Source organism: Chiloscyllium plagiosum, unplaced genomic scaffold (genome assembly GCF_037043375.1).
Source record: "Chiloscyllium plagiosum isolate Xiang-an unplaced genomic scaffold, Cpla_swu_hap1 HiC_scaffold_36, whole genome shotgun sequence".
NCBI classification, from domain to species: Eukaryota; Metazoa; Chordata; class Chondrichthyes; order Orectolobiformes; family Hemiscylliidae; genus Chiloscyllium; species Chiloscyllium plagiosum.
In genome coordinates, this window is record NW_028270174.1 from 21986866 (window position 1) to 22001649 (window position 14784).

The 14784-nt window shown below is 39.0% G+C and overlaps 1 protein-coding gene across 7 annotated transcripts in view; it reads left to right on the plus strand.

Annotated features, from left to right (window-relative positions):
- The window catches only part of kiaa0232 (KIAA0232 ortholog), a 130286-nt gene that overhangs the window by 35833 nt on the left and 79669 nt on the right, over positions 1–14784 (plus strand). For all 7 annotated transcript variants that reach the window (XM_087980040.1, XM_043674210.2, XM_043674209.2 and 4 more), the window contains one exon: positions 1187–1683. In XM_087980040.1, coding sequence (XP_087836166.1) covers positions 1453–1683 — 231 coding nt within the window. In that variant the 5' untranslated portion in view covers positions 1187–1452. The remainder of the gene's footprint in view (positions 1–1186; positions 1684–14784) is intronic.

Consider the following 14784-nt stretch of genomic DNA (forward strand, 5'->3'; position numbering starts at 1 on the left):
ATTATGGTAAGCTGTGGTGTCTGTATGTACAGCAATATTTGTGTTGATCTGCACTCTGGATAAGCTGGCTAAAATTATGTACCTGAAATACCAGACGTTCACTATTATTGCAATCTCCGCAATATCCATTTAGTCAGTTGAGGGTGCGAATGAGGAGAATGCTTTTTGGTGAGGTTTATTTAAGGCAAAGCTGCATCTTTGTTTGTCATTTATGCTGTAAATCAAGTTATGACATGATGTGTATACCCCTAGCATTATGCTTCTATTACTTGTGTTTTTGTGTGGACCTTGTGATCAACCAGCACACTCCTGGTCTCATAGGTGACTTTAATAAAAAGGTTGCTGTGTATGGTTTTGCATTTGGACTTTAGAATAGTAGAACATAGTTGTTTTCTTTTCAGAATAGTGACCTAATCCAGCCTGTGTCAGAGCAGGGAACTTTCTGAATTTTTAGAGGAAATGGTTTATGACATAGTGTGTATGTTGAAGGCCATTTAGCTTGCTTTTAATTCCGGTAGAAGAGATCAGAAGAAAATAGCTTCTCTCTCAAACAGTATATCAACCAGTTCAAGAAAAGCACAGTTGCTTCAATAGAGAAACTTTCGGTTTGTGCACCTTTCGACTAGGAGTAGTTGATGTGGAAACCCTACAAGTATTGAAAGCTGAGAAATTGTTAAGCTCTGGTTTTGAAGTATTCAACTGAAGACTTCACAGTTCACCTTGAAGAAGCGGGGGATTCATTGAACTAAAAGATTTGATGTAGAGGACTAATTTCTCTGGATTTGTATAACTAAAAGGTTGATGTTGGGGAATAGGTTGAAATTTTGTTTTGCTTGATAAGTCGGTAACGATGTTTTAGTTTTGTGTCATAAACTTCTGTTAAAGAAACTCTGCAGCCTCATGTGAATGACCACCATGTTAAACAAATCTTTTGAACCACCCATCAGGCGAGATTTCATTCTGGGACCTGACTTGTTCAGTAGTACCATTAGATCAGATCATGACAAAGATTCCTATCTCAGTATTGACTAGATGTGTCTATGCTTATTTGGATTTATTGGCTCAGAATTGTTTGAGCTAAAATTTAAATGAGTTTTGCTTGACTGTAGAGTATTTCTCTATTACTTGTAGTCCCAAATTCGGTATTTTGAAGAGTAACTTTTCCAACCTCTCTTTTCTTTTTCAGGTTCTACTGCAAGTAGTCCTATTGTAAAATCATGAAAGGCATGTGAAAGTTTCCAAACACAGGCGTGTTTTGAGAGTTGAGAGTAAATTTTGCCATCTGTCATGCCAGTAGACTGAAACTTTGATCTATTGACTACTTGCAACCTGTATAAATGGTAGTCCAAGCAGTTGGTCTTCAGTTACACCTGGGGTGAGCAGCTCCAAATAATTATTCAATACCAGTAAGAAAAATGCTGCAAGAATTAGGAATGCCGACAACTTAGCTTCATGCATCCAACTTGTCCAGTTGTTGTGGAAGGCCCACCATCTGAGGGATCCTCAAGCTCTTGTCAAGGCCTCACATCTGCTCCTGAAATGTCTCTCTTTCAAGCTTTGGGTCCAGTGCAGACCTGGTTCGGACAAGAATTGGAGAAATGTGGGATTGATGCCATGATCTACACTCGATACGTCCTCAGTCTTCTGCTTCATGACAGTTATGATTATGACTTGCAGGAACAGGTATGCATTTACTTGACTTTATATTAATTTTTTTAATCTTCAAATGACTTGTTTAGAATTTCACTAATCATGAAATAGTGTTTCCATGATTAACATTTTGTTTGAGCATTGAATTTTATTTTTCAATTTATATTGAAAATATTTTCTGAGCTAGATATTTTCTGTAACTTTGTCACAAATGAAGTAATTTGCTTGTGTTAATTTATTGAGGGGTCTTTTTATTCTGACCATGGTGCACAGAATTAATGTTTGTTAGCTTTCAGATGTTCCTCTGTAGTTAGACATTCTGACATCGATTTATCTGAATGAAATGGGTGGGCACTATTTCATTTGGATAATTGATTGAACCAATTTACCAAATCAATGCCTCTCCTCTGGGGCTTGGAGTTTTCTGAAGTTTCCTTTTTCCTCACTCTGCTTGCCTTGCTCCCCTCTCTCTCTGTCTCAAGAGTTTGTTTCTGAGCAGACATGCACTTGTGTGTAAAGGACCGACAGCGTTGCTGAAGCTTCTGCACCCCCACCGTTCAGTTCAATGGGATTGACACAATGAACACTTGCTATGTCCGTTCCCTGTTCAGGAAATGAGGCAGCAGCACATCGTGCACAAGCTCCCCCTGCCTCCCTGTTTGCTCCCACGCACCATCCGCGCCTCCTGGGGGCAGTCAGACTGGAGACTAATGGTAAGACTGCTACTGCCTTGCTGTACAGGGCAATGTTGGAGAGATTATCAGGGGAAGGGGGATTTACGATACCCCTGTGGAGTGAGGTAGGGTGGGGGGGGGGGGGGTCTGTCATTTGGAGATGGTGCTTGGGCTCCCATTGATGTCCACTACTGTTCTCGGCAGCATTTCTGTAAGCTGAGTTTACTTTTAGTCATTGTCAACGAAAGCTGCGATTGGTGTTGGAAACACCTCTTTGTAATTTTTCTATCAGGACCTTGAGATCTTCAGATAATCTGAAATTCGGATAATCGAGGTTCTTCTGTAGACATTATAATTGTTAAATCTGGCTCCCCTTTCCCAAAATGCTATTGACAGGTCAATTGAAAATTTGGCAACTGAAATTGGTATTTTTTCCTAGCAAGGGTATTGATGCAAACAGAATCAAGATAATCAGACACAACTGAACTACAGATTGGCCATGAATTTGTTGACCAAGTCAGAAGTCTCACGACAGGTTATAGTCTGACAGGTTTATTTGAAATCATAAGCTTTTGAACATAACTCCTTTTGTCAGGTCAAGTGAAAGAGAAGCACAACTTATAGGTAGAAAGATGAAAAGATCTGAGTGGAGTGATCAAAAGTGAGTCAAGTGTCAACAGCTGAATAACAAGCAAGGGAATGATCTATAAATTGGTTAAATGAGGTGGAGATAATTGGCAAAAAATAAAAATAAGGTGATGGTGGAGATATTCCAAATGACTGGGTCTTAGATTCGCATGTCACTGGTCTAACCAAACTAATAAGTAATCCAAAACAGTGCAAACTAATTAAGGTAGAGTGAAACAATTTATTGAGGTGATGGTGTCAGAACAGGAAGGAAGATGTTACAGAAGTGTGGTGGGATCATGTAGTATGACATGAACCCAAGATCACTGTTGAAGTCATCGTCATGGGTATGAAACTTTGGCAGTCAGTTTCTGCTAGCCAATTCTGCATTGTTGTGTATCTTTTGAAGGCTGCTTTGGAGGATGCTTACCCCAAGATCAGACATTGCTGTGCAATGTTCTATTTTGTCCAATACTTTCGTTAATGATTTTCTGATTTGTTTTCAACAATCGTTGAAGTAATTCGAGATAGTTTTCATTCAGGTTCCAACATCTTGGTGTGATTTGTAGCTCCAGGATGAAGGCAAGGTTTCTAAAATTTGTCTTGATGTGGGTGCCAACATTTGTCCATCACTAATTGTCCTTGAACTGAATGGCTTAGTAGCCCATTTCAGAGGGTAGTTAGAGTCAACCAAATTGTTGTGGTTAGGATTCACGTATGGACCATACTCTCTGGTAAGGATGGTAGATTTAGTGTTTGAACTCATGTTCTGGAGCGTTGGTTTGCACCTCCCTGGATTAGTAATCCAGTGGTATCACCAACACACCACATCTCTGTTAATAATCAAGGGAGATTGGCAGAGCCAATTATAATTTGGGACCTCTTCAAATTCAGCTCTGATCTTGAGCTCTCAAATAAGATATCATACGAGTGAATGAGCAAAGATTCTTCAATCAGTAGTGTTTTCTCTACTTAAAGGATCAATTTTATTTTGAATGATAACTTGGCTATCCTTGATACACCAAATCTATAATTTACCTTTTGAACTCTGGTCCCTGGTATTGAGAGGGTCACTGTGCTGCCTTAAGGCAAGGCATAGATCAGAGCACCATTACTGAGTAGTGCTGCTCCAGTTGGCATGCAGCGAATGGCAGAGGATGGTTTCAGTCCATCCATCTCTGGTTTCAGTCCATCCATCTCTGGTTTGTGGGCTCAGCATGCTCCTGCTGTGCCACTTAAGCATACTGTGTTCTGCCAACCAGCCAATTTTCTATCCATGCTCATGTATTACCCATGACACAATGTGCTTTTATTTCTGCAATAACGTTTGATGTGGTACACTTAAATGTTTCGTAGAAAACAAGTACAGCTCATTTCCCTTCTCCCTTTTTAGCCATTGTACTTTGAGTAAATCACCACAAATTACCTTTAATTTGGCTACTTGTTCTGAAATCTCTCAAGTACTGAAAGAATGATGTAAACTTTTATTGCATGTAGCAACCATAATAAGACCCCTCAAGTAAATAAGTTTAAACTTCACAACCTGATTTTTAATGTGGCTGTTACCTGATTAATGGTGGAATCTGGCCAGGATTCCAACTCCAATTGCCTGTCTTTGGAATTGTCAGGGAACACTGCATACTTTTGCAGTGTTCTTTGAAGTTCTGTTACCGAATTGTTCTGATGTTGGATTCTTATGCAATTTTCCCTTCCATATTTGTGGTGTGACATAATTGGCAATTGAATAGATTCATTTGTCCCCACCAATGACATTTCTGGAGACCTCCAGTCTATAGCTTGCTGCCTTATGAGTCACTCCCCTGTTCCTTGTTACATTTGGAGTTAGCTGTCTGTTTCAAACAGATTTTCCTGCAATTACCCCTTAATTTCAAGATCTTACTTCTGCAGGCAGACTTATTTGCCCATTAGTCATGAGGCTGCAGATTATCAAGCAGTGTTATCTTCTCACTCCCAGGAAACAGATTTTGTTTCAAAAACTCCTTCCTGTGAATGGTTAATTTGCATGCTTTAATAATTCCTTTATAACTGTTTCTCCTTATTCCTCTTCATCTGGCAAAACATTTTATTCCAGAAAGATTTGTTGCTGATCCTTTGAATCCATGGAGTTAAACTTTTGAAGTTTATAGTATCACAACATGTTATTCCTTCAAAGAAATTAACTTGTTAAGCATGAATTTTTCCCTTCTCATTCCATGATGACTCCTGGTTACCTTTTTAACACTGCTTACAGGGAAACTAAAGGTAATGATCCGTTATAATACGACAGTCAATCCAACTGGCCTGTATCTTCTTTTATACCACCCTCCCTTGCTCAAACATTAGGGTTATGTATGAACCTGACAATCTTATGAAACCTTTTTTGATATTAATTCTTTCTCCTTATTTAAATTTTGTCATTCACTGCCATCCTTCTATAAACTGACTAATCGTCAGATCTTCCATTCACTTTTCTGCAGCAATATGCTTTCCCGCAAGCTTGATGTTTTCCCTAAAAACTCTCTATGGTGGGTCCTCCCTTTTAGAATTTTCTTTATTGTAGGAGTATACTTATTCTCAGTATTGAAATATTCACTGGCAGACTTTTAAGGGGCTATGTATTCAATCTTAACATGGTTCCTACTACTTGGGGATAAGTGAAGACTGCAGATTAGTCGAGAATGTGTTGCTGGAAAAGCACAGCAGATTAGACAGCATCAGAGGAGCAGGTGAATCCTGCTAAGGGCTGCCTTTTCCAGAGATCTTCATTAATCTGGTCACATTACACGACATTTATACCAAATCTAATATAACCTAAGGAAATATTTGAGGTTGTCTGCTTTGATATTTATAAAGGTCTATGCTCAGCTTGTTTTAGTGTTTTGATGACTTTTGAAGCAGTGAATTTTAAAAATAAAATCAACAAAAATACAGATGACCATATGTCCTGTACAGTTAATGTGTTCATTGAAATCTGCAATCCCCTTGCCTGTTCTATTGATGGGTATTCAGCTATTTGTTTATCCAAATTTTTGTCCATATTAAGCTACATCTCTATTTATCGGAGTATGCATAGGGAAATATCTGAAATTTGACTTGAATTTGTGCCAATAGTTAACTTGATATGTTGTTTTGAATGAACCTTTGTTAATTTTATTTTGTGATATTTCAAGGTTCTTCCTCATTTACCTCTTATATAAAAAAAACCCTTTCTACTAATTCAGTCCTCTGGCATTGAGCCAAAATCATGGTCCTTGTGTGCACCATTTTGAGTTTATATTTCCCTGTGCCTATGTAGTCAAGTGTGTGGGGTAAGTTGAACAGATGCCTTTAAATTTATATTCAACTCTTGATTTATTACTGTTATCGATCATTGGAGATAATGTTAGTCGGTTATCGCTCTCAATGTCTTTCACTTCTTAAAGATTTAGATGAAACTGCTTAAGGAAAAGAAATGTTTCCCATGTTTTTCTCTTCCCACATGGATTACCTTGCATCTATCTGTATTGAATTCCAATTGTTGGAATTGTATTCACTTAAGAATTTTGCCTAGATCTTTTTGTAGTTTCTTGGTGCTTCGTTAGACTCAGTTACTCCACCTAATTTATTGTGATGTGACAGTTGATAGTGGACTGTTTGTTTGTGAACTGGAACTAGTAATGAGGGCTTGTCATTGACTCTGGTGAAATGCCAGCATGTTAGTTTTGAAACTGTATTCCTTTCAGACATTGAGACTGTAACTTTAATTTTATGGCAAGAAAATTTATCCAGTAATTCAAATTAAGTAACTAATTTTAAAATGAAACAGTACCTTGACTGTACTCAAGGAAAGATAGTGTATAGTTAATTTGGACTAATGGATATGGAGTTAAACCTTCATCTCCCAGAGTTTTCTGGCAGTCCTGGTACACTATAATTGGGCTGTTCAACATCCACTTCAAAACACTTCCTCAAGTCATGTGAGATCTCCCTCATCATGCTTTTGTAAGTTGCTTACTTAAATCAGCACCTCAGTTGTAAACCTTTTATTATTCTGCCTTCAACCCCATTTGCACTTGTAAAGCATCTGTTGTTCTTCAAATTTCTTTTGCTATAAGTATTTATTTAATCTTGTTTAATTTTGCAGCAGTGTTAATTTTTAAGTTTGTTTACTGCTTAAACCATTTTAAACCATTTTCTGTTCCTCCTGTGTTCTCCTTGGTAGTCTTGCTCACTTTTCTGTGTGAAAGTTTGCTTTACTTTTGCATGGCATTCTCAATATATTTAAGATGTTTGTTTATTTTCAAGGACCCCAGACTCCTTGGTATCAAACAAAGGGAATATCTTTAGAATGTTTTTAGGGGAGTGAAGTGCTTGTTTGTATTCCTTTTGTGGAAGTTGCCTTTTAAAAATTGTCTGGCAAATCACATTACCAGATTTGACATGAACATAAAATGATTGTTTTATAACTTATCACAAAGTGAGATCACTTCAACAGTGGATTGTATTTTCTGAGATCACTGGTTATTGTCAAGTGCACCATCGTGTGAGTGCTTCATGTGGCATCCTTAATGACTGTTCAGAAAGCAGCCTGCATAGCATTTATGTTCAAATTCTAGACCACTTCGATAATTTTATTGGCTAAAACTTCTAATTACCGGATACTTTCTAATTGCACTCGAACGTTTTGTATTTCCTTTGTAAAAACCCTACAATTTTTGCTTCTACTTATTTGTCTAAGGTAAAATTGTCGTTTATTTTATTGTCGTATTACACAGTCTAATTTGCTAGGAAACTTATTCCATGTGAATGGCAGACTGATTTGAACCCAGGGAGAAATGTTTCAAATACCGTTTTAAAACATTGCACAATTGACATTCTTGGAAGACATTAACAAACTCTGAATTTAGCCTTGATTTTTTGCTTGCCTGGCATAGGTTTTTTGGGGCTCAAAGCTGAGGTGAATTTGAGCTGCAGTTCACATGTATTTAAACTTGTCCTTGACCCACCTGCCTTTTTTTAAGAGCAATTACTGTCAATACTGTCTGAATTTTGTCTGGTTCATATTTTGCAGTCAATTCTTGTGGATCTGCATTTTTTCCAGCCTTTTGAGGGGTCCAGCTTTGATTCAACACCTGAGGCAACTGTGTGGAGTTAGCACATTTTCCCTGTCTGCTTGGGTTTCCTCTGGGTGCTTTTTTTTTTTAAAGCACAGCCCAAAGATGTGCAGGTTAGGTGGTTTGGCCATACTAAATTGTCCATGGTGTGTCCCAAGGATGTGCAGGCAAGATGGATTAGCCATGGGATATGCAGGGGTTGAAGCATAGTACAGAAGGGTGGGTCAGAGTGGGATTTTCTTCAAGGGGTTGGTGTGGACTAGGGCTGAATGGCCTGCTTCGACACTGTAGTGATTCTGATTGTATTAAATTATTTGACAAGCTGGTTGGAATGGGAGATGGTTTGGATGTTTTTGATCATGATGGTATTCCTTCCATATACTATCTATGGTAAACATCTCTTGATGTGGTGGGATCAGCAGTTGTGCAGGAGAAGCGCCAAGGTTTCAGAAGACGCAAGCCATATCATAGAATTTTTCGATCTTTCTCTCTCTCAGAAGACCAGACCTTCTGCAGAACTTCATCAGAAAAACCTGCTATCAATAACTGTGGAAGTGAGCTTCAGCTTTTTAATCTGCAAATCCTTCTAGAGTTCTGCTAGTGATGCATTCTGGATCTTCACGTCCAGAATTTATAAATAGGCAAGGTAGATCATTGGCTTTGCTAAAACCTGTAATTAGGCAAACTCCCCTTATAGTGACAACAGTCAGAATGATCAGGTACTTCTGTTTCTTCTCTTGTTTAATTCACCCCCAAATGCAGTGTGCCATTGATCCAACAACTGCTATGGGGCATTTTATTAACTGTAAAGAATATTTATGTACCAGCTATGCAACGGACAATCCCAAACAGAGGGGCCTGCAGCCTTAGGTCAGATTTACTGTGAGCTGTCTTGATTCCTTCGTACTCCAACATCTCTGGCACTTATTTTGAGGACTGGTTCTCCCACTTCAGACTTGGCTCGTGATGTCAGTTGGTAACTCTGTCAATGATGGCTGTAACATGAGCCACATGACCACGTTGAACAATCACTTAGAAAGGTATGGATGATATTGCAACAAGGCTAGATGTCCCCTTCACTTGAGGCTACAAGGGTTCCTGAAATGTTAGTGTTTTGTTCCCTGTACGATATCTCTCAGTTGAGATGACAACTGAATGTCAAGGAGGGTTTGGGGGCTTGTCACTTGTTTCTGGATGAGGAGAACGTAAAGAATAAATAAAATGAAAATAGGATGCCCTCACCAGACCAGCAACTTGCATTGCTGTTAAGCATATCCTCCTCATATGCATCTATTGTCAAACAGAGTGAGTGAAATAATGTGTTTCACTATGCCCACTAAAAGCTAAGTCCTCCCCTTTGCATTAATTAGACTTTCAATCTTTGCACATCTGCCAATAAAATGAGTGACAGTGGAGTTGGTCTTCAGATGCAGAAATGGTGAAAAAATGGGTGGTGATAAGAAATTTTGTGGCATTATCTTGAGAGAAAGCTCAGCAAAATATTTCATTAAAATATTTAGTGAATTAGTTAAATGTAATGCATCCCTCTTTTGGTACATTGTACATCATGAGGCTTCAGTTGAGTTGGTGACAAGCTGCGGAGCTTCCTCCTCAAGACTACTCAGGCCATTTTGGTCTGTTTGTTTTAGCTCTATTATGTTCAGCTTCCCATGCATCTGAACAAGGGACAATAATTGAATTTGCTAGCAAGATGAATATTAGATGAGGCAGTATCAACATGTTTTGCATGGATTGCAGGTTCTTTTTTTCACCAAAATCCTTCTGAGATTGTAATCTATTGAGCTTCAAATTGGAAGATTGATATTTCTTCTGTGAATATGATGCAGTAATATAAAAACCAAGTAATACAGGTGCTGGAGATCTGTTATGGCATAGACTAAACCCCTCAATTTGGAAAAGATCGCCTAGACTCCATCTTTTTCTTAAAGGCAAGTGTAAGGCTTGTTCTGGATGCGATTCAATTGGTCAAGCTACCAGGCTTGAAGCAAAACACATTTTATTCTTACACTATTTTTAAAATAACGGTCATTCTGCTATAACGCGGTCTTCGTTAGCATGAATTTGCTGTGATTGACAAATTGGGGACACTTTCTAGAGTTCAGACTTTTTTTTAAAAATGTGTTGGCTGTAAGGCTATTACATCAGCAACACTTTAAGTGCTGTTTCTCAAGTGCGGTTTTTCTATAATATGGGCATTCTACAAAAATGCAACCTTTGTGTAATGGAAGGCTACATGTACAGAGAGAATTTTTAAAAAGCTTAGCTATAATGAATGAAATAATTAGCAAGCTAATAGTTATTAAGTGCCACTGATTAGCTAGTCCATAAATAGACCCTTGTCACATTCCATAAATACACTCTTGGCAGAGGCAACTTCAGTAAAATATATTGTCTCTCGTGCAGTGTTTCTCCAGTCCAGGAGGAAAGAACATTGAGAAAGCTCAGAGAGAACACTGAAGTTTTCTACTATAGCTGAGAGAGATTTGTAAACAGCTTTCAAACTGCAACAGCTACAGAAAGTTAAACTAAAATCCTGGTTCTGAAAGAGCTTGACCCTTTTTCCTCATGCTGCTTTTGCCTGCTCTTTGAAGTAAAAACAAGCTAGCTACTATGCTGGCTCAGCAGACAGTTCACCACCTAGCTTGCACTTGCTTTCAAAACAAACATGACAGAACAATTCGTTCTTAATGGGATATCTTTTAACATGAGAAAAAAGTGAAAAACGCTGTAGAAACTACTGTGGCAGCATCTGTTGAGAAAGACCAGAATCATTTTGTACTTGAGCATTAATTCCGTCTGTCTCCACACACTGATATAGTTTTCTCCATTTGAGAGCAAAATGGCAAGTTAATATATTTTGACTTTTGTTAGATGCAGTAATTAGATTACCTCCAGTGTGGAAACAGGCCCTTGGGTCCAACGAGTCCACATCGACCCGCCGAAGCGCAGCCCACCCAGACCCATTCCCCTACATTTACCCCTTCACCTTGCTCTACGGGCAGTTTAGCATGGCCAATTCACCCTAACCTGCACATTTTTGGATCGTCGGAGGAAACCGGAGCACCCGGAGATTGTGTGGACTACCTTTTATTCTGAGTTTAATGCATGCAACATTGTTTTTCTTGTATATATGAAGGGTAGTAGTAGAGAGCCCTGTAACATATGACAGTTAACTTAACATTGATGGAGAAATTCTTAATGCAGCACAAAATTAATTTGTATTTGATAAAGTAATACTCGTTAAAGGTGAATCATTTTTGATAAACTTGGTTGCAGTGTTGGATTAAAATAGCAGTGTTGATGTCCTTTATAAGGACTTCAAAAGAAGTTTGAAGGGCCAAATAAAATATGTTGGAGAATTCCAAAAAGTGTGGTGATGTATTTTGGTGCAATGAACATGGGGTGACATAAATGAGAAGGTACAGTTTTAAGAGGTACTAAAACAAATACCTGAAGGCAGTGGGTTGACATTACAATTTTTACTTATTTCTAATTCAATGTAATAAAATGTCCCAACATGTTTTTCCAGCTAAGTAGCCACACACTGACATAAAAGATGACGTGACCTAATAATTGATCAAGAGATTCCTTACAGAAGGAAAGATGCAGAGGCGCTTTGGGACAGCTTAGTGGAGCAATTAAAATTAGGGTGCTTAAGAGGCAGATACCTCAGCAGCATACTGATTTCTCAATGCTTCTACTTCCCATGAATTTGGAGGCATCTTTTCACTACTGCAACTTGACCAAAAGTGGTACGATATCAGTCAAGACAATTACGAAGAAATGTTTTCTTGGTCAAAACTTTCCCTCTTGTGCTCATGAGGGCATTTGGCAGGAATGCCAATTCTGTGTAAATCCAGCATTTATCTACATGTGGAAAGTGCTGGCTGGTTGATTTCTGGATTCTGGGAGAGGTGTTGCCATGGAGAATACATCAGTTAATAGTCAGTTAACTGCCAGGCTGTTAAAGTTAATCAGGTTTAAAATTTATCTTACGAATTGTATGTCACTCATTTGAATTGAAATGGATCCACATGTTCTTGATGAAGGGCTTATGCCTGAAATGTCAACTTTCCAGCTCCTTGGATGCTGCCTGATCTGTGCTTTCCTAGAGCCATACTTTTTGTGGTCTCCAGCATCAGTAGTCCTAATTTTCTTCTACATGTTCCTCGTCTGCAAAGAACACAGTGCTATATGTTAATTAGGTAACGACCAGGATGCCTGTATCAATCAGCATTGACTTACCTTCAACTAGCAATCTCCCCTCCAGTATTGATGTGAATTGTCCTGAAATGAACATAATGCAAATGTCTTTTGAACAATGTTTAATTGTCAACATTTGAGCATGGGAAGCAGGATGAGTCAGCACCTAAGAGAGGAGACAGCTGGCAGTGAGGTGTCATTTTGAAGCGGAGATCGTTCCTTATACTATATAAATGGGAAATAAACAGGAGTTCTAGACATGACTGAACTGCAACAGCTTGCATATTTATATAGCCTCTTAGTGAAATGTCCCAGGGCATGTGCAGAAGGAAGTCCTTAAAATATGATGTCTGGGGATGAGAGGATAGGGGACCAGAAGGTCAAGGCCAAGGAGTAGTGTGAATTAAAAGGCAGAGATTTAGGGGGAGAATTCCAGGGATCGAGGTAGTGTTCGGGCTGACCCTATCCACTCCAGGTGGCTGCATTCTTTGTATTTGTCCTTTTCATCTTTCCTTTTCTCAAGGGAGACAGGAATAGCTTTCGTGGTGACTCCTGGCTCAAAGGGTAGATGCATGGATTCCTGGAATGGCGGCAGGAGTTGGCAGAACAGAGACTTCTGGGATGGCAGTTGGGCGATGGCTGCAGCGATGGTGGAGCAGGGACACCTGGCTGCAGTAGGTAGAGAGTGGGGACCCAACAGAAGTCGTGGAGCAGTGTTTGGGACCCTGGCCAATGAAGAAACTCTTTTTCATACTTTCTCTTTTATTCTTCTGTATCTCAAAAGAATGCTGGATTGTGGCGAAGGAACACTTTTCACTGTATCTTCCTGGATGTATCTGGCAATAAATTCATTATGAATTTTAGCAAGGCCTTTGATAAGCTCCCCCATGGCAAAGCTGATAAAGGTGAAGTCAAATGAGACCTGCAGTGATCTCATAAGATGGACATCGAACTGGCCTGGTCATAGAAGACTGTAGTCTTGAGTGTTTTTCTGACTGGAGGTCTGTGACCAGCGGTGTTCCGCAGGGATCAGTGCTGGGACCCTTGTTTGTAATATACTTATGAATGATTTGAGGGAGAATGTAGGTGGTCTGATTTGGTAATTCTGGGCAATTCAGATTGGGGGAACTTGTGGATAGTTAGGAGTGCCACCGAATGTACCAGGATATAAATGGGCTGAAAGAATGGCAAATGGAATCTAATCTGGACAAATGCATGGTGGTGCATTTTAGAATGTCAAATATAGGAGAGAACTATGAAGTAAATGGCAAAACTCTTAGAAGTATTAACATACAGTGGGAATTCAGCATAAAGGTCCACCATTCCTGCAAGTGACAGCACTACTGAATAAGTTGGTTAAGAAGGCATATGGTATATAGTGTAAAAATTTACCAGGTCTCATTGGGAATATTGTGTGCAAGCGTATAGGCCTTTTTAGTTAGGCCACATTGGGAATATTGTGTGCCATTCTGGTTGCTACACTAACCGAAGGATGTTGAGACTTTGGAAAGGGTACAGAAAAGGCTTATTAGGATGATGCCTGGTTTGGAGGGTATTTACTAGGAGGTAAAATTGGACAAACCTGATTTGTTTTCAATTGAATGTCAATGATAGAAGTTTAAAAAATTGAGAAAAATAGTTGGTCTTTTTCCCAGGGTAGAAAATCCAATTACTGGGGGACATAGATGTAAATGGAGGCAAATTTTTGACAGGGTGGTCAGTATCTGCAATGTACTAGCCAAGGAGGTGGTAGAAGCAGATATAATAGCAACTTTTAAGTGGCATCTTAGCAGATCCATGAATATGCAGGGAATAGAGGTGTATAGATCATGTAGAGGCAGAAGGTTTTAAAGGATTCTGGGCAATCCAAGGTGGAGGACAGGAAAAATTTCTGGCTGTAACACTGCTCCTTTTTTTGTTTTGAGGTATTTTAGGTGTTGGAGGTGATTTCCTTGAATTCCAGGAGCAGCAATTACTGTTTTATATTGTTTTGGAACTTTAGAGAAAAACAAAATCAAAACAACAGCACTTGTAAAAGGGAGGGGAACAGACAAAGGAAGCACAGGAGGTCAGTGCAGGAGAGAGAGAAAGAAACCCACATTGTTAACTAACAGAGCAGTGAACCTGCGCAGTTATTGCCTTTGCTGTTTGAGTTTGTGTATCACTGGACATCAGAGTGATCTGGAAAAATTAACAAATGGTGAAATTAATCTTGGAGGAACCTGTTTGGGAGAGGTCACAACATAGAAACAGCTGTGTTAAGTGTGGCCTTTCAGTAAGTCTGCAGTAGTGAGTAGAGAGGGTTCTTTCTTGATTAATGTTTTATTGAGATGTCTCTTTATTAAACTTATAAGCCATAACTATTGATTTAACCTGGAGCAGTGTTTGTAGAGGAATAAGACAGTGCTATTTTCTGGGTCTGTAGATTGAAAGAAGCAAAAAATGGCCTTCAGTTGCTTGATATGCTCCTCTTGTAGGATGTGGGAGTTTAGGGAGAGTTTACGGGTTACTGAGGT